We start from the raw sequence: 26,189 nt of genomic DNA on the forward strand, positions 1-26,189 counted from the left end.
CTTTCTGCAGGTTAATGGGTTTCACATCACAGCCTGAAATGTCAGTTTTACCACATCTTATCATGATATGTCAGCCTAATGTGGATAAAACCCAAATAAACCTGCACAAACTTGCTGTTAAGGATCCATATATAACAAATTCAGCAAGCAAAACGCAAACTTTTCGAGATTCAGGCCCTTCCTTCAGATTAAAGTATAAATAGAAAATGCTAACTTTGAGGTGAATTTCACCAACATAAAAAAAGTCATAGTATACTCCTAAAAAAATAAATAAATTGCATTTTGCATAAAGAAAGAGTTATTTAAGAGATAAAATTATTTTTACCACACGATAAGAATTACAATAATAAAATGGTTTGTTTGAAGTTGAAAATATATAAACAGTAAAACAAATAGTACCATTATGTCAACAATATTTTAAATTTGATAAAATATACAAGTTGTTTTGCATTATAGCAAGGTAAGGAGAATCATTCACATTGAGGTATGGAGAATTGGCGTGGAAAATGTGCGTAATTTTCATGAAAACAATCCCAAAAATAGGCGTAACATTATAATAGAAATTGAAATACTTCCTAGATGTTAGATTATGAGGTATAATATGGCCTCTATGTGTTTGAATATATTTTCATGAGATCAACAATCAATTGTGCAAACCTGATTTCCCTAAAACAACTTACGTAGACACTAGATAAAACTGACAGCGTTTCAGACTGACACAGAAATCATTGATCTCGTAAGGGCAGTACAGCAACATTAGTACAACAGGAAAACTGAAGGCAAGTTCCTCATCCAAACTCTAATATTACTGCAGCAAGACTTCACAGACATACAAGATATTGTTACATCAGGTCCCTAAAGATAATTGAGCAAACATCATAAAATGGCAACATCTCTCCATAGCAACAAGTCCCAGCATGCACAAACAGAGAGCACTTGCCAGGCAAAAATGCACTTCAGCCTATTTACCTCAGAGGAATAGTTTTTTTTTCTTTCAGCAAATAGTTAAACTATTCCACACACAAATTTGTTGAAATATTCTACATTTCCCACAAAATCTGATGAGGATGACGAAATGATGTAGCCTAATGATAAATGAAAGTTTGTGTTCAACCACATATTACATGACTGTGTTTTATATTCAATTCATTTAAACTGCTGATGTTATTATTAAAGCGTTTGAATTCGCCACGGTATTAATAACAATGCTGCAAGATCTAGTGAGAAGCATTCAAACTTGGCGCAGAATTCTCTGTTATAAACCATATATATCAGATCAAATATCACTAACATGGACAGACCAGGAGAAGCATTGTCCCATGAACGAACAAATTATAGAAGGCTTTCCAATCCACAAATCACCAACATTCACTATGGATTTAATTAAGTAACTCTAACTGTAACGATGGAATTGTGGAAGAAATAGTCGAATGTTTTTACATTATTCATTTCAGGGTTCGTACGAGCCTTTTTTTAGAGTGAAATTCAAGATCTTTTCAAGTGCTTTAAAGTGCTTCACACTTTTTCCAGCCCTTTAAAGCTCTAAATAATATGATCCTTTTTTGCTTTTAAATTTATATTTAGACATTATAAAATCACTATTATAAAATATGAAATCAATTTTTGTCAAAGCTTGACACTTTTTTGTGCTGAAGTATCAAAAACAAACCTTCTTCAAACTCAAGACTGAATTAAAGCAAGTAAAGGGCGCTCCTTTTACAATCACTGAAGCTGTCGGTCATTGTGATACTATAGAAGAACAATGGTTCTTGGTTCATTTAATAAGAGTACAATATTTTAATTTTTCCCTATAAAATTAGTTTTTTTTCTAGGTTACTGATGTTAATAAAAGTTCATTTTATCTGCATCTTAAAGGTGCTGTATGTAACTTTTTGACTCTACTAAAGCATAAAAATACCATAATATGTTTGCATATATTGAGGAAACATGCAAAGTTCACACACTCGTTTCTCTGAGAAACACTTCTACAGCCAGTTATTTTACTTTCAAGTGTGCGTTTCCAGGCTGGAATGTTTGTTATTGTTTGTTATTGTTTTGGTCTGTGATACTGCACGTTGCCAATTTTCATTGTCCATTGCGCTCTTTCTTGTTGCGTGTGCTCAAACTGGCAACACGTGTGTGCGTCCAGTCTGAGGAGGAGGTGGCGGGAGAAACGACGATCTCCGATATTTTGAATTCGACTGCAGAACCCATTTCGACCACTAGTTGTCATTCTTACATACTGCACCTTTAACTCAAGCTCGATGCTTTACTGTCAAATGTGCATTTCCGAGAAATAAACGTACTATTATTAGTAACTGCACTTATAATTAATGCAAAACAATTTATTAAAATACCTTTATGATTAAAAATCCCAATAAAGCGCTAACAAATCAGGTGCTGGCACCACCATCTGTAGAACTTAATGCTGCTCTCAAATGTTAATCTGGAGCACTGGAAGCGCTTATATCTGAATGAGGACAAGGTTACATTTTATTGTGTTGGTCAACATTTCCAAGGTCGGCTGTAAACAGATATGGAGCTTGTTTGTGTAATAGCATGAGACCTAGTGTGCTTGTCTGTTCACACACTTTACAAACTTCCCCTTTTCTTGTGCGCTAAACAACTAAAACTGCTCTTCATCCATATGGAGAGAGGAAAGCGTCCTGCCTCAGCCTGACTGAAAGCGGACACCTAGCCGTCATTTAGGACCCTGATTTATAGGTATCACCGCAGTGACGTCAGGTTTTAAGCTGCTGCCTGTTTACGCCACGCTCTGAGAATGAACAGGGGGGCTTTTTAGATGCTGAAAAGAAGCTGCAGCTGGTCTAGTAATGCTTACTGGGTAATGTGCGACGAAATAATGACAAACACTCCATTAAGCGCTGAAACAGATGGAGCTAATCGACAACTCCGAACAGCAAAACAGTCGAGCAAAACTTTATTGCTGTCTTACAGGAAATATAAGATCTGCAGTATACAGGTCAACAGCCAAAATAGTTAAACTACAGTACAGTCATAGAAAGCAAGCAACAACTAGTGCATGAATATCTAGAAAGATCTACAGATAAACAACAGGGAGTGTTGAGGTGGCAACTCGGCTTCTGAAACACAACGCTGGGTCTTATCATGAAAACCATCAACCAGGGCGCAAAGCAAGTAACAGCTTTGCGTTCAAACGCACGCAGAGGAGCTGCACGCCATCTAAACAGCACCTGACTGCAGCTATAGGAGTCGGGTCAACCGGCGCTGCCGAACTGCAGAAAATAGACCAGGTGATCAGGACAATTAAAACATTAAGGACTCAAATACTGAAGAAAGAAAAAAAAGGAAATCTTATCTGAGAAAAACTGACTCTAAACTAAAAATAACTAAAACTGCCCACGAATGAACCTGCATTTTTGGTAAAAGGTATATATGGTCCAGTATATAATAAAACTTTTTAAAAATGCCAGCATTAAACATAAAACCGCCACTTATATGTTAAACACATATAAGAGGTAACAGCCCTAAAATAATAACAAGGAAACTCTTGAAAGCTAACAAAAAATTATAAATCTAGAATTAAGAAAACTAAGCAAAACGAATTTAAATAGATTAAAATAAAATAATTTAATTTAAAACATAATAATAAACATAATAATATACTAACACTATTCCGAAGAAATAGTACCCGACAATTGCAACGACGATAATTGCAACGATGATTGATCCATGTGTATTTTAGCATACTTGGATTGTTGTATTGACCAATAGCAGGGTTATTATAGTCATCTACTCAAACTAAAGCATAAATAAAATGAATTTGTCGCTTAAAATAAAAAGAAATTGCATCTATAGCCAGTACAGTGTATTAACTTTGCAAACTAAAACAAGCGGAAAAAATTAAAAACAGACATATTTAAAACAAACCATAAAAAAAAACTGCTTGAAAAAAAAAAAACAGCTATAGCCAGTACAGTATATTACCTTTCTGTACTAAAATAACCAAAAAAAAACCATAATAAAAAGGGTATATAGACATTTAAAAAACAAAAAACAAAAAAAAAACTAAAAATGTAATTAAAACAGGAAACATAAAAATAAAATCATTTGAATAAAAACAATGAAGTATCTTAATGGCACTAAAATAAAACTGGCCAATCGGCATCCAGGAACTGTTTTAAAACTGAACATCTGAAGGCTGATTCATTCTGTGAGGCTTTTTTTGGTTGAATCAGGTCATCTTTCCAAAACCTTCTCAATAGATCTGGGCCGACTACAAACAGCTTCTGAGACACTATAGCAGGGCCGTTTGTGAGTTTACGTAAGGGCCACACCAGAGACGAGGGGCCCATCGAAGGAGCACTGCAGGTTAAAAACATTTTTTTTTTCCCATCGGCACACATCAGGCCGAATAAAAGGGGGACACTTAAGCTGTAACATGAGCCTCGCTATCCATGACGTAAGGCAAGCAGGGCGGTTAGCGATCACACGCATGAATAGATGTGCCAATAGCCTCTTATGTGAACACAAACACACACCCAGACAATGCCACTGGAAATGTGACTTCCATAACAGGGCTGGAAATGAGGCTCGGGGGAGGAATCTTCCAAGGCAATCGAGAGGCTTCAACCTTCAACACCCACTCGAGGATTCAATTTCACACTCAAAGTGAGCGGCAAAACCTTTGCACTTTGTCTTTATTCAACAAGAAAATTTAGTAGCCATGGATAAATGTGACGATCCCAATAAACAAGCTCTCAGAAATGACCATCAGTGCCTTAGCTAGAATGTCCCACTGTTTACATTATGAGATGCTTCCTTATTTTTAGCATCACATTCCCAATAGAGAATTTAATATGCTTCTAGCAATAGTGACTAGCGCTTGGAAATTGGAGCATGATGGCTCTTACACCACGTCAGGAAGATCATGGACGCTCAGAGAAGCCATTGCTTTAGATAATCTTCACTTGCATTGCCTTTGTCTTCCCACAAAATTAAAGAAATTAGTTCTAAAGTTGAAGTTCATAAGTATATAGTCTGTGTTACTGGTGTTACACAGTGTTCGGCCGTACACGGATCACATTACTTCCCAACCGCGGCACTGCCCCCATTGCCGTTTTGCTTTTTTTATAGAAATAAAAACAATGAAACTGAAAGCGTCAGCTCTGGTCTATACAGCACAAGCTGCAGAGTCGCAGTCAGATTTCATTTATTGCGTGATGAGCGTAAGGAGAGATGACTGACAGGACAATGGCGGACGATTTGGTGCACAACAGATCCTGAGAGTCATTAAGAAATATGGTCAGTACAGAAGCTCCCTATTCACAGAGTACGCGTGATCGCGAATTCCAAAGTAAAAAGCAATCGCACATTCAAAAGCGATTTCAGTAAAAGTAAGGAGTGGGTCGCAAAACCGTTTAGAGTGGGTCGTGGAGTGTGCAGTCAAAGAAACAACGATAAACTGAATTCTGTATTTTTCTAATGCGAGACTTTTATTATGAAAGTCAGGAGTGAAAAGCTGTTGATTCTTCTGTCAGACACATTTTAAGTAAAGTTTACCTGAGAAAAACAGTTGTCCTGATTCAGTGTGTGCGCTGTGCAGTCAGATGAGCTGTTTTCAGACTATATGCCAGTGTCATTGTTCTAACGTTATTTTTGTAACTTGTAACGAAATGAAGTCTCACCTCAGAAATACGAACTTTACTGTCCTGTCAGATGTTATACTGTGCTCATAGTGTGCACTCTTCAATTGCATACGTGCAAATGCTGAGGCGCACACTGTATATCACTTCAATATTTATAAGCCACAAAGGATATTACGAGCCTGCAACTTCGTAGTAGTACCAATAAATTACGTAACTGCTTTGTCGTGTGTTAGCTGGGAAGGATTTGCATGCAAGTATGTTTATTCAATTCATTAAGAGTATCATTGTTGAGTACCCAAAATGTACTTTATTTTCACCGTGTTATTTTGTATATTTTTAAATAACTGATAGCGCCTTATACTGTTTATTCATCAGTTTAATCAGATCATTTTAGCTATAAAGCTTAACTTTATAGCAAAGATATTATTCGTTTCATTTTAACATGACGCAGTTATATTGTACTTACTAAAATAAGTACTGAGTAATATCAATTAATTACATGTTTTTACTGTAGAGTTACATTTACTGTAGGGTTAAGGTTTGGTTTAGTGTTAGTTACTTACAATTATGCATAATTTACTGTTATTACTATAGTAAGTACATGTAGTTACGTCACTTTAAAATAAAGTGTTACCAATTTTTTGGGGATTAACAATAGGATATATGTGTCCTGAAAATGCGATTTTTTTTCCTAAAACAGGTTTAATGTTCTAGCAAAATATAATAATTACTTATATAATATTATATTAATAATATATTCATATTTCAAATAATTTTTTTGGTGTGAATTGAAATATGAGACATATTTCTTGAGATTTATGCATTAATATTTAAAAGAGGTGCTAAGGTTCTGCTTCCCACAATGCATTGCTTCTGTTTCCAAACATTCAGTTTAGTGTACATAAACCATTTCAGAGAATGGTCTGTTAGTTTGTGCAAAACTCTGACTGACTAATCCCTCTGAATACTAAAATGTTGTAAAGTGGCCCGTTGGTAGTAGTATTGCTGATAACACACAAATTAAAAATCAATTAAATTACCAATTTCAGACAAGCACAAATGGAAGGTACAGAAAATGTCCATTCAAATAGCAAAAAGGTGTTCCGAGAACATCGTAATTTTCTGCATCATGCAATCATGTCTCAAGTAGGAGCAATGGAATGAATGGCTTTTAATTAGGCTAGCTTCTGGCCAGCAGAAAATGCTTTTACCCTAAACAGGAAAAATCAGTCTAGGCCTAAAAAGCCAAAGAATGTATCTGTCAGGACGCCAAGTTGCACATGACAAACAACAATGTGGATTCTGTTCAAAATGCAATTTGTAGCAACATGCTTTTCTGAGCAAAAATTTATTGTGAAACAGTGAGTGCATCAAATATCAATAGCTGTGGGGTAATTACGCTCTCTCTGAAAGGCTTCTGCCCCCATTAACGCTGAAGAGACACTAGAACACATTTCCTAGTGCTTCTAAAAGCAGCTACGAGGCCCTCGGGTCATCAGGGACGCGGCTTCCGACAGCAGAGGTATGTTCCTCATTGCACACTGCCCCAAAACCAGATGGGATCTGGCATCTTGACTAGGCTATTTCTTTCAACTCCAGAAGAGGAAGCCACGTTTTGGACACGCCTTGAAAGAGCAATAGTTTTAGCGAGCAACAGTTTCAGTTTTTTAATATCTCAGAGAATTTTTTAACAGTACACCAGTTAGGCTAGAAATATATTTTACGTGAACACAAATTCAAGTACGCAAGCACACAACCGATGGTTCGATTGTACATAGTTCTTGCATTACTGAGGTGCTAACAAAAATAATAGACATGCTCAAGATTTCCTTCAAATTATAGCTTCACTAGGGGTGTAACGATATTCAAACCGAACCGAAGAACCGCGATACAGAACCCACGATTCGAATCTTGATACTCTCATGGCGTACCGAACACGCCCCGCCCCGCCCCCTGCTATGGATTTTTTTGGCCCGATTTCTCCTCGTGTGTGGTGCCCCCCGGGGACAAACGAGCACGCAGCCTGTGGACTGTGGCGTGTAGCCAATCAGAAAGCTAGGTGACAAGCATCGGGAAACAAAATCAAAACAGCCGTCCATGCTCGCGTTGTCTCCACTTCTTTGACTATCGCCTTTTCCTTTGATACCTTTTTTTTTTGGTTAAAAACAAACTACAAACTATCGCCTCTGCATCCTCTTCGTCCGCCCTGATTGTTTACTCTGAAGTCACGTTTGACCTCGAGGGATTTTGCGAGATTTTCCGTCTGACCTGGGAATGCTCGGGAGTCAAATCGGTTTGTGTGTGATGTGTTGATTTTGCCGTGTGGCTGCGCACCACACACTGTACCACCAAAACTGTTAGACACGTGATCTTTTATCGCCGTGTTTGGGGTCTTTCAGGTTTGGAAAATCGGCCGACAATTTTTAAATCGTCCCATTTGAAACAGGCTTAAGAATGCAACAAACATGCACATTTTAAAATGGAATGCATAAAAATGATGTTACAAAACAGAAATATCTGAGAATAATTTTTACATTATAGTGTCTGCGCACTAAACCCTTGCATTGAAGTTGCATGCAAGTAGTCGCCTTTACCAATAAGACTCAAAATATTTAGGCCGATCTGTTAAATCAAGCTAGCCTAGCTTAAAATATCATATAGCCCTATGATTTTTGCGATAAAGCAAATGCGGATGGAATTGCGGAATGCAGTCATTAAAATAGAATTTACAAAGTAATGGAACGTTAGTGAAATTTGGATAATTTTGGATGAATAAATCAAAAGTAGGGCAGTACAATTAAACCCATTACTGACCATCTAAATCATAAATCCAGAATTTCTGAAAATAAAACATTTCATAGGGCCCTATTATTAAAAAAATTCTGTTTGTTTTCAGTTTGAATGATTTGACATGCTTTTTGATTATTAAAATGTAAGTATACCATTAAAACGGCATAGAACAAAAAGACTAATACAGACTTAAAACTAATTTTATAGAGCCCTAAAAAAAATTATTTGTGTTAAACTTTTAATAAATTTATGTTAAATTGCAGAAGTTCCATGGTTTCAATTGATCGGATATTTATTGCTTTTGACTGCTAAAATGTTATGTAGCTTAAAACAGAATCCAGAAAAATTGATTCATTGACAAAATGGATTTTATAGGGTATTATTAACCGTTATTATTATTATGCTAAATGTCATGTCTTCGGTAGCAAATCCACCGCTTTCAACATCAAATTTTCGAAAAAAAATTTCAGACTAACGGATCACCTAGAATGATTCCGTTTTGTGCCATTCTATTACACTTTGTCGTGCCATGATTGAACAGACAAGTGTTTGATTTTTTTAACGATGTTTGCTGTACCTTTTGCAGCAATACATGTTAATTCCTTATGACGATAAATGCAACCGAACATGCTTGAAGACTTACACTACACAACGTGGTGTGTGTATTTAGGAAGAGAGTATAAAGGATTATTACAATGTTTTTCTACGTCAAACACTAAGCTCCTCACCGCCACGCCATGTGGAACTCACAATCTCATCAGCGTTTGCTGCTAACGTCGCATGTTGATTTTTTCCACAGCATCTTGAGAGAAGGATGCAGCTAAGGAAGAAAAGCTGCATAGAACCAAGGAGACAAAAGCCAATATTGATCAATTCAGAGTGCTGATGGGCGCTGCGTGTTTGGGTGAGACTGTGCGAGATGAATATGGCCATTGCAGTGCGCCCCTCCCCTGCCGTCTCTGGAATCGGTCCACACAGTTACCGCAGGGAGAGGAGCGGCCGAGCGTCTGCAGGAAGAGACAGGTCAATTTAATGGGCTGTTTGTCTGTTCTGGAGACCACCGGCTCAGACTGACTGCTGCTGGGTAAGCCCACGTCTACCCAGAAACCCACAGACCCTGTCAGACTCTATGGCTCATCATGAAGCCGTTTTGGGTGGTGTGTGATCATTATGGGTAAAGCAAGGACTCCGATTTAAAAACAGATTTAAATGTTTAAACAGAAAAGCATTTAATAAAAACCAAACTGGACATAATAAGAAAGTATCAAACAGACCATAACAGAACCCAACTGAACAGTAATGGAAAAAATATTTAACCAAACCAAAATCAAGCAGAACCAAACTAAACAGAATCTAACATAACCAGAAGGAACCAAACAGAATATAATAGACTAAGATAAAAATAAACGAAATAGATGGAGGAGAACCGGGAAAAAAAAAATGGAATCCAACAGACAAACAAAACCAGAACTGAAACGCTCAGAAGAACCAAAGAGAACAAACACAAAAGAACTGGCTAGCAACAAACAGAAATCAATCAAAACTAAAATGGAACCAAAAGGAACCTAACTGAATATTAGAGATGCTCCGATCAGCATTTTTGGGGCCGATCACCGATTACAGATCACCAAAATCATGATCTGCCGATTGCCGATCACTGCCGATCACAGAATGGCAGGGGAATGGGAATCTTTTATCTATAATCTAGCAGAGTTTGCACCATTTGTCGAAATGTGTTTATTTAATTGTATTTAGAAAATGAGGTGTCTTAAGGCTACTGTAGGCCAGCTTTCCCAAATAAGGCAGAGTAACATTAAATTATTCCAAACAAAGAGGGGTCAGGCAGACCAACACACATCAGATCAGCCTAATGGGAGGGGATCAAGTTACACTTAAGCATATTTGGAAATTGTAGCCTCTTAATACACCCACTACATTTACTAATTGGCAACAAAATGTACAACTTGTTACACCAAAACTGGCTACTGATGAAAGGACAAAACTATGGCAAGTTTTTTTCTGTTATTATTATGAACGTCTGATGTAGTTGAGCAGAATGCTCTTTTATGAAGTTACTTCATTAAAGGACATATTTAATGAGATTATGCCTGAAAAGGTTTTGCATTTTTTATCATATGTTCATTTAAAAATATATATTGTATAAAATTACTTCTTGTTTTGTTTGTTTTATTGTATTTATATGATATTTGTATTTTTATAATTGAATTTTTGCCATGAAAATAAATTTGAATGCTGACATGGCATTAAATAAAAGAATCTGAATCTGAATCTGATGTATAGGCTAGTTGAGGAACCAACTACGTCAGATCAACAAAAAAAAAAAAATACCACCACTTTTGAAACATCTCGCGGCACGAATGTACCAATACAAATAAATAAAAACATCTCCAGTTAACTCAGAGCATTCCTTTTGTTCATTTGTTAAATAAGAGGCGATCTAGCGCTGAAATGTTTTTTTTTTTATCAAGTGATCAAAGTGCTCGTTGCTGCAGTGCTCAGTGCTCAGTGGCGCAGATACCGAGTTCTGTTGTGGCTCGCGCGGTGCACGGTCTTCACTCGGGCGCGCACTTCAATCCGTTGGAAGACTCCCTATTCGTTCCGGTGAACTCATGTTGCCACTGCTAAGCTCCACTCTGCTGTTGTGTGCCCGTGCGCCATGCATGCAGGTGGGAAAAAGTCGCGCGAGGAATTTACGTCACGTGATCGGCTTTTTTGATCGGACCTTTTGGGGTTCGCCGATCAATCTATTTTTAGCCAATATCGGCCAATCAATCGGAGCATCCCTACTGAATAGAATCAGGTAGAACAGAATTGAACCATAAAGAATTTGGATTATTTTCAAAGAAACTAATAGAACAGAAACAGAAGCAGAAAGAACCAAATAGATTAAAATAAAGAAAGTAAAAAACAGAGGAGAACTGAAAAGAACAGAATCCAAGACACAAACAAATGCAAAATGAACATAAAATAGAAGAGCAATCACCTCATTGAAATCAATGAAAAACAAATAGAACCAAATGTAACCATACTAAATAGAATAAGGTAGAACTGTAAAGTAGTTGGGATTTTTTTCAAAGAAACTAATAAAACTGAATAGAACAGAGTCCAAAAGATACAGAAACAGAAAGAACCGAATAGAGTAAAAGAAAAAAAACTGGAAAAAAAATGAAATTAACCAAATTGAACCAAACAGAACAAAATTCAACAAACATAAAAAAACTGGCTAGCACCAAATAGAAATAAAAAAGGAACCAAATGAAACGCAGCTGAATAGAATCATTTGGTAAAGTATTTGGACTGTTGTCAAAGAAACTAATAGAATAGAATCCAAAAGATACCGAAACAGAAATAGCAAAATAAACTGAATAGATTAAAATAAAAATTAATTTAAGAACAGAAGAACTGAAAAGAACAGAATCCAATAGACAATAGACCAGATTAAACAAAGCCGAAGAGAACAAAACAAAATTCAACAAACACAAAAAGAACTAGCAAGCACTAAATGGAAAATCATTCAAAAACAAACAGAACCAAATGGAACCCAACTGATTAGAATCATTTAGAACCGTATAGTAGTTGGATTCATTTTAAAGAAACTAATAGAACAATCCAAAAGATACCAAAACAGAAATAGAAAGAACTGAATTGAGTAAAATAAAAATAAAAAAACAAGAACACAAAAAAAACGAATCAAACAGGAATAAACAACTGATTTGAACAAAACTGAACAAAATTCAACGAACACAAATAGCACTGGCTAGAAGAACCAAACACAAATCAATCAAAAACAAATCAGAACCAAACGGAACCTAATTGAATACAATCGCGCAGAAACCAATAGAACCAAAAGGTGTTTGATTATTTTCAAGGATTCTAATAGAATCAAATAGAACAGAATCCAAAAGAAACTGAATTAAGTAGAAACTAACGGAATCGAACAGAATCAAACAGAAAGATCCAAATAAACTTAAACCTTTGTTAACAAATGTTATTGATTTCGCTGCACAATCCTTAAGCACGAACCTCTCCGCTACAAAAATTTTATTCCACAGCATAGAGGAGCCCCTTCATAAACAATGTCCAATATTCAAGCATTTATGAATATTTTTGGACATGTACGTGCACCATTAGACAGCACTGAAATATCAATTCATTACGCCGAGTCTAGCAGCTCAACTAATATTTCCATTATTTGTTTTTCCGTTAGACTTCCCTGGACACTAAACAGTTTTCTAAAATATTTTCAAACAGACGTGAGCATGTTGGTTTTTCCATTTTGGATATCCTTAACCCAAGCAAGGTGGGACGCATACAGAACCTGCAGACTCAGAATAAGTAAACCAAGAAATCATTCACTGTCGGCTCAATGGACCTAACAGACCCAAAAAACAACATTTCATACATTTCATATTTGGATTTATTTTACAACACAGTAGCAGCATTCGCTACACAATAAAATCCCAATTCGAGGAACATCTCTGCAATACAATATGAATAAAAGGATAGTTTTGGTGTTTCTGCAGTGACGCTATCCTCAAAGCATCCCACCATCTACGTGAGCCTGTTCAAATATCTCACGGCAGTTGGGCGCTTGAAGACGACTCAAAGTTTTGGGCTTTAAAACAAGACTTTACACAGCACATGAAAAGGGAGAAAGGAACTAACCAAAGCAAACAAATAAAGCTTGGCGAGTGTACTTTACTTCATTAACAATAGATACACTGTTTCCTTTGCCACAGTAGTAAACCACGGTTAATTTCTTGCCCTGGTTAGCTGCCAAGTGCAGTATGAGCCGTCGCCTCGGCGCTTGGCTCGCTGTTTGGACACATTTCTGAAGTTTTCCTCTCACGTTGAAGCATCTGACACAAAGACAGACTAAAAAAGTTTGTGAGCAAAATTGTGTGTCAATTAGAGGTGGGCAATATATCGTTTAGACGATAATATCCAAATTGTTGTCTGGACGATATGCAAAATTGGGATATCGAATATTTCATAATTTGTACAATCCGACCCCCCAAGCATGAAAAGAGCTGAAGGAAGTTAAAGAGAAAACAAATAACGCACACTATAACCTTCTAAACAATTATATGTAGCGATTTTAATACTGTAGGGGTTTGTTTGACTGTATTTTATTTTTTGTACAAAATCACGATCGTTCCTCAATTGCACGAGAGTAAGCTGCTAAAGTTACTAATTTGCAATATACAACTACGAAGTTCTTACCTGTGTGTTATGACGTTTAGGTTGAAGCAACAATCCAAAATCGTAAAGAGAAGGCAAAATATGCGTTGTTTGTGGAAAAATGATCTTAAGTTAAAAAGTTTTTCTTAAATGTCTGTGGCGTCCTCGAGTGGCGAGCTTCGTGATTGCATCATTAGAAAATTGCGTTGTATGAGTCCAAAAGATGGAATACATTTTCCCAAGAGATCGGTTCCGTACGCATTACAAACCGAACCATTCCGGTGGTTGGACCATTTTTCCTGCCGACCAAAATCCGCGCTGGAGCGAATACCACAATGTTGCGCAACATCAACTGCCAAATGTAATGAAAGCGGAACGAAACTCATTATTTTGTGCTTTACGGACCATTTATCGTTTCGGACAAATATCAGTGCAGCGCGATCCGATCTTGAAGCAACACCCTTACTACATAAGAGATCCAGTAAACAAAGCATTTGAAGTCGCCACTTAAGTAATAACATCGCTATGAGATCTAGTGAGAAGCGTTACAATTTCTCCATTATTAACTGATCAAACAGCGCTGATGTGGAAACCAGGAGAAACATTGTTCCATGAATGAACTAGTTATAGGTTTTAAGTCCACAGATCATTCACCATGGATTTAATGTAGTAACACTAACTTGTAACCATGGAAGTTTGGCAGAAATATTAAAATGCTTTCAAGTCAACACATCTTTTTCCAGCACTTCAAAACTCAAATGTTATATGTTATTTAAATTTTATTTTTAAAGTGATGACCAAAACATTATTTGTTCATCCTTCAAAGATTACCCCCATTTATAAAACTAAAAGTTTCAAGATTTAGGAAAACTCACAATTATTTAAAAATAATTTTTCTATTAATAAATAGGAAATTTCTATGACATTTCTTTATTTTTGCTGTATCGAAAACGTACCGAACCGTGACACCACTGTATCGTATCAAAACAAACCGTGAATTTTGTGAACCGTTACACCCCTATTAAAAATATAAAAGAACAATAAAGACTTTGTGTAATAAATAACTATTGAATAATATCAATTATTTTTAAACGTTTAGGAGTCTTTAAATCAATAATGTCTCATATCTTTATGTACTAGTAATTCTATACAATTATAGGTCAAATGCAGCAAGTCAAAAGACCAACTGGACCTTCTTTACCAGTTTGCACACATTTCTTTGAAGGATTGCAAAAATATCGTCTGAATATCGATATCGAGATATTGAAAAAAAAAATTGAGATATTCATTTTTGTCAATATCTCCCACCCCTAGTGTCAATGTGTCTGTCTAAAATGATCCATTATGGCTGCGAACATATGATGAATGGTTGGATGCAAAGCTATAAAAGCCTCCAAAAACAAAGTGTGTGCATCACATCTGACTGGATTAACTAATTTAGTTAAGTAGTAAAAAAAAAAAAATTTGAATGAGCTGTTATTTATGTTGCATTAATTGCAATAACAAATCTGTACACTGATTTTGAGTACATTTTTCAAGAAAGTACCATTTCAGTTTTTATATTTCAAAATGTCACGTTTAATTCAATGTGTTACATGCCGTTTCTTCGCAATTGTTCGTGAAATGTACTAGAAAATTCTTTTACTAGCAACATTTTTCAGTGCAGATATTTCCAACACATTTTTTAAAATTATTACTTTTAAATTATTATTGTATATCTTATTACTTTAAAGTTAAAATGAAATCAAAATTTGATGCCATTTAATAATAAAAAAGTACAGTATTAAAAAGTATATATATATATATATATATATATATATATATATATATATATATATATATATATATATATATATATATTATTTTTTATTTGCCAAAGAACCGTATCATTGTTCCAAAACGTTAACTTTAAATGAGCATTTGATGGCGGAAAAGGTAATCAAAACGTAAAAATAGAGGAAATTACCACGCACAATTAAAAATCCAATATCAATTAAAACCAATAAATTAAGAAAATCCAATATGGTATTTTGCAAACTTACAATTTCATGTTTACTTCAAAACTGTAGTCTCCCTTTTTCTAAATTGAAAGCAGGCCAAAACTTGTGTAAACGCCCCATTAGTTATGCATAACTGGATTGGATGAAAACAAGCAGACGATAAAGGTGAATGGGTTTGTGTTCACACTTACAAACTGCACAGGGCCGGATTATTTTAGACAGGCATTGTTTCTATGTGTTATCCAGGCAGGACGGCTGCAAATACGTGTTGTGTGAGGAAAAAAAAAAAACGTGGATTACAGTGAACTCTCTCACCTCCCCTTAAATGAGAAAAACTCTGGGACGACGTGCCGTCTGACAGCAGCACTCTGGCACAGAGCCACAAACTCACAAAGACACCCGTGCTTTTGGCCTTGGGTGGGGAACGTGGCCCAGCGACGGGAATGTTCACTTTTGAAACGTGGTCTACGGCATTAGCGGCAGAGAAATGAATATATACAGCTAAAAATAAACCAAATAACATCCCACACCTCTACAAAGAGTAAAGCATGGAGCAATCCAACATAAAGGCTCTAAACTCAATCCAGTTAAAAGAGGAAAGAACTACGCTGCCACACAAGATTACGAGAACAACAAAGACTTAAAAGTCATCCTGCTAGAGTATGATCTAATTCTTCATCTTCAGCTATGTCTCCTAATGCGGTCAGGCTCAAGGCAATGAGATTTCAAACTGAGAACAGAGCAAAGCGTAATACGACAGTTCATTCAATGTAAAGTTACTTGACAGGATCTGAGTTTGAATGTTTAAAGGCTTCTTCAGAAGAGTCAAAGTCTAGATCAAACAAAACACTCAATTAGTATTCACTCCTAAACCACTTGTTAAATGTCTCCGAAACCTGAGATGTTATTGAAGTCAAAATTAAACAATTGCGACCCTTTTTCCTGAAAATTCAATGAGGAAAAAAAAACTTTACAAGTTTCACAAAAAGACAAAACCTTTGTCTTTTAGAATAACATGCAGCAATGAATTGTTCACAATAAGTAAAAAAACATTTAAGAAAGTAATAAAGTAACAGTTTTGAATTCACGTCGACTAAAGTCTAAAATTTTTATAAAGCCCACATTAAGCAAACTAAAAATTAAACTGAGGTTATAATATTAGCAACATTGCTTATTACGTTGAACTGAGAAATTGTTGACTACAGTCTAAAAACTTGTGCTGCGCCGATATATACGAATTTTAGCCGAAACCGATCATTCTTTATATTTGAAAGCCGATAAAAGATATATATTGGCCAATAAATCTAAATTCAAATTTTTATAGAATTGTTGAGAGCTTGATTACAAAAAAGTCTCACCATTAAATCCATGTCCCGAGCACACAATTATGATGTTCTCATTATAATTTTATGTAGACTATGACAGCCAAACTCTTTTTTTGAAGTGATTCTAATCATATTTCAAGTAATTCAAAACCATCATGGTGAACTACGCATCTGAAATGCCTTAGCTGAAGGAAATAATCCATTATTTATCAGCTTTAATATATCGGCACAACTTTTCTTTTCAGTCTGATAAAATAAAATAAAAAATAAACATATATCGGGTGATACCGATATGGTGGCCGATATATATCGTGCATCCTTTCTAAAAACTATTAGCAACACTTTAGTTTAATTCTCACTATTAACTAGATGCTTATAAGCATCCATATTACTAGGATATTGGCTGTTTATTAGTAATTATAAAGCAAATATTAATGCCTTATTCTGCATGATCATATTCTAAATCCCTTAATCCTACACAATACCTAAACTTAACAACTACCTTACTGACTATTAATAAGCAATATTTAGGAGTTTGAGTAAAAAGCCATAGTTAATAGTGAGAATTGGACCCTTAACTAAAGTTTTTTAATTAATCAGAAATATCTGTAAAATAACTTACAGACTGCAAAATAATTGAAGTGCGACAATACATTTCCTAATTTAGACAATGTATTGCAAATCAGAATTTTTAAAATATTACATAAAATGTAGGGTTTCTTGCAACTTCTCTTTGAAATGAAACCATGGAGATTAAAGTTTCACTCTAAAAACTGCTGGGTTGTTTCAACCCAAATTTGGGTCAAATATGGACACACCTAGCCACAGGGTTAAATTTTTAAATACATTTTTTAACCTAATAGTTGGGTTTGTCCATATTTGACCCAAATTTGGGTTAAAACAACCCAGCATTTTTTAGAGTGTTGTTTTCATGCATTGCTTCAGAATCTTTTCCCCGTCTCAACTATCTGATAATATTTACTTGGAGTGAGAAGGGAGAAAAAAAACCTAATTTAATTTACCGCAAAGTAAACAAATTAATGTCACCCCCTTAACCTTGTTGAAAGGTTTATTGGCAGAATAAAGATGAGTATCGCTCATATTTACGGCTCTGTAATTGAGGGAATCGCCACACACATCGAGATATGCAGCTCAGAAGAAAAAGGAGCTTGTCTTCACCCATTAAATGATTTTATACAATACTTCCTCTAAAAACAGCCCTAGCAGTGCTAACCACTTAAGAAAAACAACATCATTCAAAGCAACATTATTTAGTTGCAATATATTTAACCCACTTATATTTCAGCTACTGTATTTCAACATAGTTATGACCACTTGAAAATTAAACGGGAGTAACGCCGGTACACTGATGGTTCGGTAATCGGTACGTAGGTTTTGAAGTCACGGTTCGGTACAGGTTAACTACAGCAGGAGGGAGAAGAAAACTAAATGTAAAATTCTTTTTTTTTATTAAACAGTTGTTTATTGTGTCTCTATCTTTAAATGAATTCAATTCTAATTAAAAGTTTGAGGATTAAAAAAAAACTCTCTGCTAATGCTGTAAACTATATAGGGAGCCCTTCAGTTGCTCTTTATTTTTTATAATCAACACTGTTTGAATGCAAACATCTAAACTGCACATAAGGCAGTTTTTGCATTAACTTCTAAATCTAATTATAAAATTATCTCTTTACTCCAATATAATAATTTACACAGTGGCCGTAATTTTCATGCCAGATTTATTTAAACACGTGCAATAAATAATCAAGACATCACTAACTGGTTAAGTAAAATATAATTAATATATAGGCTAATATAGTGCATATATAAATGCGCAAAGAGTTTATTTCTCCAGCAAACTAACAAACTGTGGACACTGAATGACTTGCCTGAGGTTAATGTAATGCTATACGGGATATTGTTTACAAGCTGTACTATTGACGTCTTTTCCGCCGTTAAAACACTGATTGAGCGATTACACCAGATATGATACGTTTCTGTAAGTTGTAGTGTATCTTTCAACATACCTTCAGATGTTTATTCATATTTATTCTGCCACTGGTATTGATGAGGAACAGATGATTGCGTTCACTTGCGCTTTGCGCGCGCTTGAACTGAGGCGTCTATACTGTCACGTCAAAGAGCGTAAAAAACGGCATTTTTTGTTTGCATTTTGTGATAAAATGGACAGAATTTGAAAGATGACACTTATGAGGCGGATCTTATTGCAATTATTGGTGGTTAATGGTGGTTACGCTTCAAAGCTGTATTAGTCGTGTACACAAAGATCATGTACCGAACATTTGCAGGACGAATACTTGTACACTTACAACCCTAATCACTATTTAACCAAATGTCAAGGAAGAAAAAAAATTGTGACATAAGGTGAGGTCAACCTCAACACCTGTCACTGTTGCTAGGCGACAAAAACAATCCTCCTTAGGCTAGACCGTCCCGTTTAACAACGCTTGACTCGAACTTCACGGCCTTGGAAGGATGCAGCCTCTGAATTGGGACACAGCTTATGTCTATAATTTTATTAAGCCTGCGTTTATCAAATACAAACTTCTTAGGCAAACTAAATATAGTCTTCTTAGATAATTGCTTTGTTGCACAGTTGATGAAATTGAGGTTATAACATTTTTAACATTTAACATTTATAAAAGCAATAAGCCACTCAAGTATAGAGATAATGCGCCAACATATAGCGCAACTGCGCCTCTGGCGATCCAAGCTCGATTCCCAGCTCGAGGTCTTTTGACGATCCCGTTCCCCGCACTTTCCTGTCAAAATCTCTACTGTCCTATCTAATAAAGGCACAAAACATGTAGAGATTGGCCTCAAAGCTAATCGACACGGAATAAAAACAGCCTCAAAACTTCCATTTTGATTTCACCCTTGCATTGGGATCCGATTAATAATTAAGTCAAAAGAACCCCATTTAAGGCATATGACAGTCCTCAAAATACATGAAGCCCATCAGGTAGCGTAACCGAGCTGCCAAAATTCTCTAAACCCCACAAATGCTGGAGACAAGCTGTCTTTCCACCCTCTCCAATGTACTGAAAGGGCCCCAACTCAACGCTTACTGATCCCTGCATTACTAGCATGGTTTGACAGAGACATTATGGCATGAGATCATTGACAGATAAAGCCGGATGGATACAAGCAGCAACCGGCTCATCAGATCAGATTTTTCAGGCATGTTGTAAGAGGCATCGACCTCATTTGTGGCCCACAACAACCCAACATGGAGAACTGTGTCAATAACTGAAACAAGCTGCCTTGTATATTTAGTCAATGAATATTGAGTAGAGGCATGACTACGTTAAGACTGAACAAGTCAACAGGTCAGTCGAATGCGTCAATGTGGAAATTACGGCCCCTGCAAGGTGGAATAAGGGCAGGTTGCTCCGTTCACACCCTGGAACATCTTGACATGGGAAAGCGAGGATACCGAATTAAAACCGATGTGCTCGTAACAAGATCACAAACAGAAATGAGTGTAACGAGTGGCTTAAAACGGTCTAATCTAGAACACCTTCTACTTCATTGATTTCTCACCATCATAAAACTTAATGTGAAAAGTTATATAATTAGTATCAAAAATGCCGCTGCATTTAAATTGCTTATGTTAATTCATTAATTCAATAACATTATAGGTATATAACAGTGATTAGCCTAAGTATTGCTTTACACGTTCAAACAGCAATTGTACTTTCTAGGAAAGTAACAGTCGCAGTTTCTTTCGTAAAAATGTTTTGCAAAAAAAAACAATTGCTGTTTATCTTCTGTTAAACAATTGCCAAGCACCAGTTTTTTTTAAAGAAAAACAGCAATATTGGTAAATTATTTCTATATTATGTGATTTAAGAAATTTAAATTAATTTTTATTTTATACAAACATTTTAATTTAATTTCAAAAATGCATACATTTTATGCATGCATTTAAAGTTTTAAAGTTTGTTCTTGTATGTGAATGTATGAAAAAATCCGTTTTGAATTAACAACCTCGAGAAAATGGCCACACAACAATGAACCTGCGAGAAAAACCTGTGAAAATGCTCAGATTTCCTGGGAAAAGCCCACCCTGGAGATTCGGAGAGCTGAACATAGAGCTCACATGCTACATGGCAAATGTTCAGATACATGACCTGGAAGACAAGAGGTCAGCAGGCACCAGACGCCGAAATGAGTCCCGAAACCCTCAACGGCAAGAGCACCTACAGGGTGGGCCACTTCAAAGACATTCCACACGCTTGGAATTCTGGGAGACATACCAAGGCAAACTGTAGAGTGTCAGAAGATCCCAAACAGGTCCATGGAACTAGAGGCCAACAGTAATGTTAAAACTATTCCAACGTATTCTAACATCTTAATATTCGAGAGTTCAAATGTAGATGTTTTCTAAAAGAGTAACAATTACTGGACAGTTTAGTTTAAAAGCTCAGATTTGGAACCACATGGAAAATGGTTTTAAATAGACCAAAAATTCCCAATTCTAAATTTTTCCAAGTTTCTTTACCTGAAAAACAAACAGATTGCATAAAGGTTTATCAAGTTTCTGATAGAAAAATAATGCCACCTGCAAACACCTCATGTTTTCCCAATCTACCGTTCAAATCGTTCGCTGGGATGCAACGGTTACCTATAATGGGGAAGATCCAATTATTTCCAGATCATTATTTATAACACCATGTTACTATTGCAGGCATCAGTCAAGCACTTTCTTGAGACGGCAGCTCTAAAAAAACATTACCAGGCGACGATTCTAAGCGTGCCCATAAAAGTGCCTATCCTAAATTTATATTGATGTTCAGAAATGGAAAAGCTTAAGGCGTTTAGATATAGTAGCTATATATTTCACAGCAATACAGGATCTCACTAAACGTGTGCTGAAGCTTCTCCATTGAACACATTAATGAAAAATATTGTGTATAGAAAAATGTAAATTAGCACAAACCTGATAACGCATGTATCTATACATACAGTACCGGTCAAAAGTTTGGAAACATTACAATTTTTAATGCTTTTGAAAGAAGTCTCTTATGTTCGTCAAGCCTGCATTTATTTGTGAAATATTAATTTAAAATAATGATTTTCTATTTTAATATATTTTAATTTTCAACAGCTATTACTGCAGTCTTCAGTGTCACATGATCCTTTAGAAATCATTCTAATATGCTGATTTATTATCAATGTTGGAAACAGTTGTGCTGTGTGTGTGTGTGTGTGTGTGTGTGTGTGTGTGTGTGTGTGTGTGTGTGTGTGTGTGTGTGTGTGTGTGGTAGCCAATGGCCAATATATTAGCAATATATATAAGGCATGACTTGATAAATGTACCACTGGTGATAGCATTGGTTAATGACAAAACAATTAACAAATCTAGTATGAATAAATAATTTTCATTTAAATACATATTGATTCAAATATACACAAACCACTGTTCGGTTAAGTGTGATATCATGTTTGTTTGAGAGTTACACCCACACACCGCTTAAAATATCTTCCAGTGCAATTATGTGCACGCAAACATTCTTTTACTTCTCATCTGGGAATTATTAATTAATATCACACAGAAGACGAGCACATTTCTCTGGAAATATAGATAAAAACGAAAACCAATGTAGGCTAATCCTACACTTATGGGATCTGGGAATCTTCTTAAAGCCTCAACTTGTTTACAACACGCTTCCAAATCGAACGTGAAGAACGTGACTGTGCGTCTCAGTGACTGGAATACATGCGTGCGCGCGCTCGCGAATCCCGCCGAGTCCAGTCACGAGCGCTAATCTGGCCTTCGGGCTAACGCACAGAACGCCAGGCCTAAGGAACAGCCCATTTTGAGAAGAAGCGGGGGAACCATGTATGAAAACATAGGTTTAACGACCAAAACAATAAGATTTCATTTTACAGATTACCTAAATTGTACCTTTAAAAATATATAACTCATAAAATTGCTTATAAAAAGCCATTTTTAACACAAAAAGTCATTTAAAAACAAGCTAATATGTGCAACATCCCTCGCCAACACGTCGGAGCAGCCCGAAGTCTACATGAGTGAATTCCACAAGTCCCCTCAGTTGTAAACTAATAGTACACACATAGCAGAATAACATTTCTACATATTGTGAATTAAAACGCGTTAAAACTCACTTTCTCCATGTAGCGATCCGCAGAGGCACACGATGTAGGCGAAAGTGACCAAAACAACCACTGATGTGTCCAGCCGCATTATGTCTCGCGACACGTTTTAGTTTTCTTGGAAAATTAAATCCACCTCTGGCGTGTTCAAAAAAACAACAACAAAATAAAATAAAACGTGAATTATCTTAAATAAAGTCTCAATCCCAGAGACAACTTAAATGAGACCCCCCAAGAAGGGGACCCGGGGGTCCACCGTGCTTCAGTTAAAAATAATGTTCAATTTAAATGCATAAATTGCATACGCAGCACGGGTTAAATGACTATTAAATAACATGATCTTGCACTCTAGTGAAAAATAAATGAACAAAAATCATTTTGAACGATTTTTCGGTTGCATGTCTGCTTTCAGTAGATCAAGCATGAAAACGTCCATGCATTTCTTCCATGGAATCAATCCCACACTTCTAGGAATGAGGTACCCTTAAGGGTACAGTACATTGCAACTTTTTCATATCCCTGTTTTAGTTTGCAAATTCCTGTAAAATAGTATGGTTGCGTTGAAAAAAGAGAGAGAAAAATCTACGGTTCACAGAAAAGCTGATGTGCAGATGTTTCCCAATCGTCAAAATTTCCAATAATTTGACCGATTTTAATGTCTCTGAGGGCAGAGGCGAAATAAAGGTGTTATTCCACAGGTCGTTTCATGTATTGCCAAATGTTCTTATTAGAAAAATGTCTCAAATCTCCTCATCCCTATATACACATGCATAAACCAAAAAGGCTTTTTTTTGCTATTCCGCTCTCAGATAAGCCACCGTGCCCTAAAATTAAATATCCACACACGTTTGTGTATATTCAAAGTGTTGAGATCCTCCCCAAAATATGGATATTCCCCTAAAGCCTTTGCTTCTAGCACAATGCTCCCGAAGTGTGTGAGCGTACGCGCGTCACGGCCGCGTTGCGTTTTAATCTTCCACGTTTAAACAGACCAGCGTCCAACGCGTGTCCAGACTGCCCACAAAATCACTCAATACAGTCCACAAGATCCCAGTGTGCGGTTTAGATGAACTCATTGGCGTGGGAATGGGCTGAAAGTGGGTAAAAACTTCTCTCGTGTTGTCGGCGGTATGGTTTTCCCCCTCTCGTCTCTCCCTGTGTACCTCCACCAGTAAACAAGTACTGCCAGTCAGCTGGGGTAGAGCAGCGGATAGGCCCAAAACACGGAGCGGAACTCAACGGATCGTGACACCTGGAATGGAGTCTGTTACACACCCACATAAAGAGAAAGCAAGAGACATGAATTAAATAGATTGGCGCTTTTCCATGTATATAAGGCTTAAAACTGAGAATTGCAGTGCTTGAAATCTGAATCCATGAAGTAGGCTATTTTACACGAAAAATTGATTATTTTTTATTTATTTTTTATTATTTGATTTTATATTATTATTTGATTTTTCAATCAAAATATATTTATTAGTGTTAGTTGACAAATAATATTTTAAAAATAAAAAAATATGGCAGGGGGTATATAATTTGATATATAGTTTGTATTAATTTATATTTTGGTTTTATTTTAATTATTTTAGTATTTTAGTTTAATTATTTTTATTATTTAGTTATCACATTTAATGAAAATTATAAACGTTTTCTTTGGCAACTAATAAATCATTTTTATATTATTTTAAGTATTTCATTTTTTTAATGTTTGCCAAACGTTTTTTTTTTTTAACTATTTTAGTTTTTGTAATAACCTAAAGTCTCTGGGAGACTGAAATGTGACTTGTTTAAACATAAATTATGTCTGTTAAGATGCTAACATTGAAGGCGATGATTTGCCACTGAAGTCCCTGTGACATGAAGGCGTCTGCCTAAAACATAAATGTAATTTAATTGGACAGTTTAATCTGTGAAAGCACTCAGGAACAGAACATCTTGTTTGCTTTAAAGCTGTGATTAATCTATCTGTTATACAAGAGCTCATATACTGACTGTTCTAACACCAGTAATCCAAAATGATTTCTATGATCAGATTATTCCCGTCCCCCTTCATCAACCAGACACACACACACCTGTCAGATGATGAACGCACATGTCATTTCCTGTGCTTTGCTGTCATTTTCTGTTCTCACAGCCAATGAGAACTCATTCTCATTACCATATTAAAAATCACATTCGTATTTGCATAATGTAAAAAATAATCCACATCCTTATGATGCAGAAAAACTACAATATATTATTCAAAATTTAAAGCATTTATAGATCATAAGATGCTAATAATTTTGATGCTGTGAACCTCAAAATGTTGTCAAGAGATTCACTTTGTTACATATAATATTTTTGGGTGATAATTTGAAAAATGTGTAAGACTCAATTCTAAACATTTAACATAAAACACTAAATTCAAAAGAAAATATGCTATTGATACACCCAGCCACACATGTTGCTTGTTTGCATATATGGACTTTTAAAAGCCATAACTTAACTACAAGAAACACACAAGCAAATGAACAAACATTGATATAGGGCAAATATTGATTTGATATTTCATACACCCCCTTGTCAATAACAAGATTTTTGTCAGTGGGATATTGACATTATTAGAATCTATCTATCTATCTATCTATCTATCTATCTATCTATCTATCTATCTATCTATCTATCTATCTATCTATCTATCTATCTATCTATCTATCTATCTATCTATCTATCTATCTATCTATCTATCTATCTATCTATCCATCCATCCATCCATCCATCCATCCATCCATCCATCCATCCATCCATCCATCCATCCATCTATCTATCTATAGATGTCAATGTCTTGTCAATAACAAGATTTTTGTCAGTGGGATATTGACATTATTAGAATCTATCTATCTATCTATCTATCTATCTATCTATCTATCTATCTATCTATCTATCTATCTATCTATCTATCTATCTATCTATCTATCTATCTATCTATCTATCTATCTATCTATCTATCCATCCATCCATCCATCCATCCATCCATCCATCCATCCATCCATCCATCTATCTATCTATCTATCTATCTATCTATCTATCTATCTATCTATCTATCTATCTATCTATCT

General features: G+C 35.7%; 1 protein-coding gene across 1 annotated transcript in view; it reads right to left on the reverse strand.

Annotated features, from left to right (window-relative positions):
* Positions 1-24,264, reverse strand: part of insrb (insulin receptor b) — an 80,403-nt gene extending 56,139 nt beyond the window's left edge. The window contains exon 1 of the mRNA XM_077226086.1: positions 23,104-24,264. Within this exon, the coding sequence (XP_077082201.1) occupies positions 23,104-23,182 (79 nt within the window). The 5' untranslated portion in view covers positions 23,183-24,264. The remainder of the gene's footprint in view (positions 1-23,103) is intronic.
* Between the last annotated feature and the right edge of the window lie 1,925 nt (positions 24,265-26,189).

This window comes from Siphateles boraxobius, unplaced genomic scaffold, assembly GCF_051911475.1.
Source record: "Siphateles boraxobius isolate OS27281-9 unplaced genomic scaffold, OSU_SipBor_1 13, whole genome shotgun sequence".
NCBI classification, from domain to species: domain Eukaryota; kingdom Metazoa; phylum Chordata; class Actinopteri; order Cypriniformes; family Leuciscidae; genus Siphateles; species Siphateles boraxobius.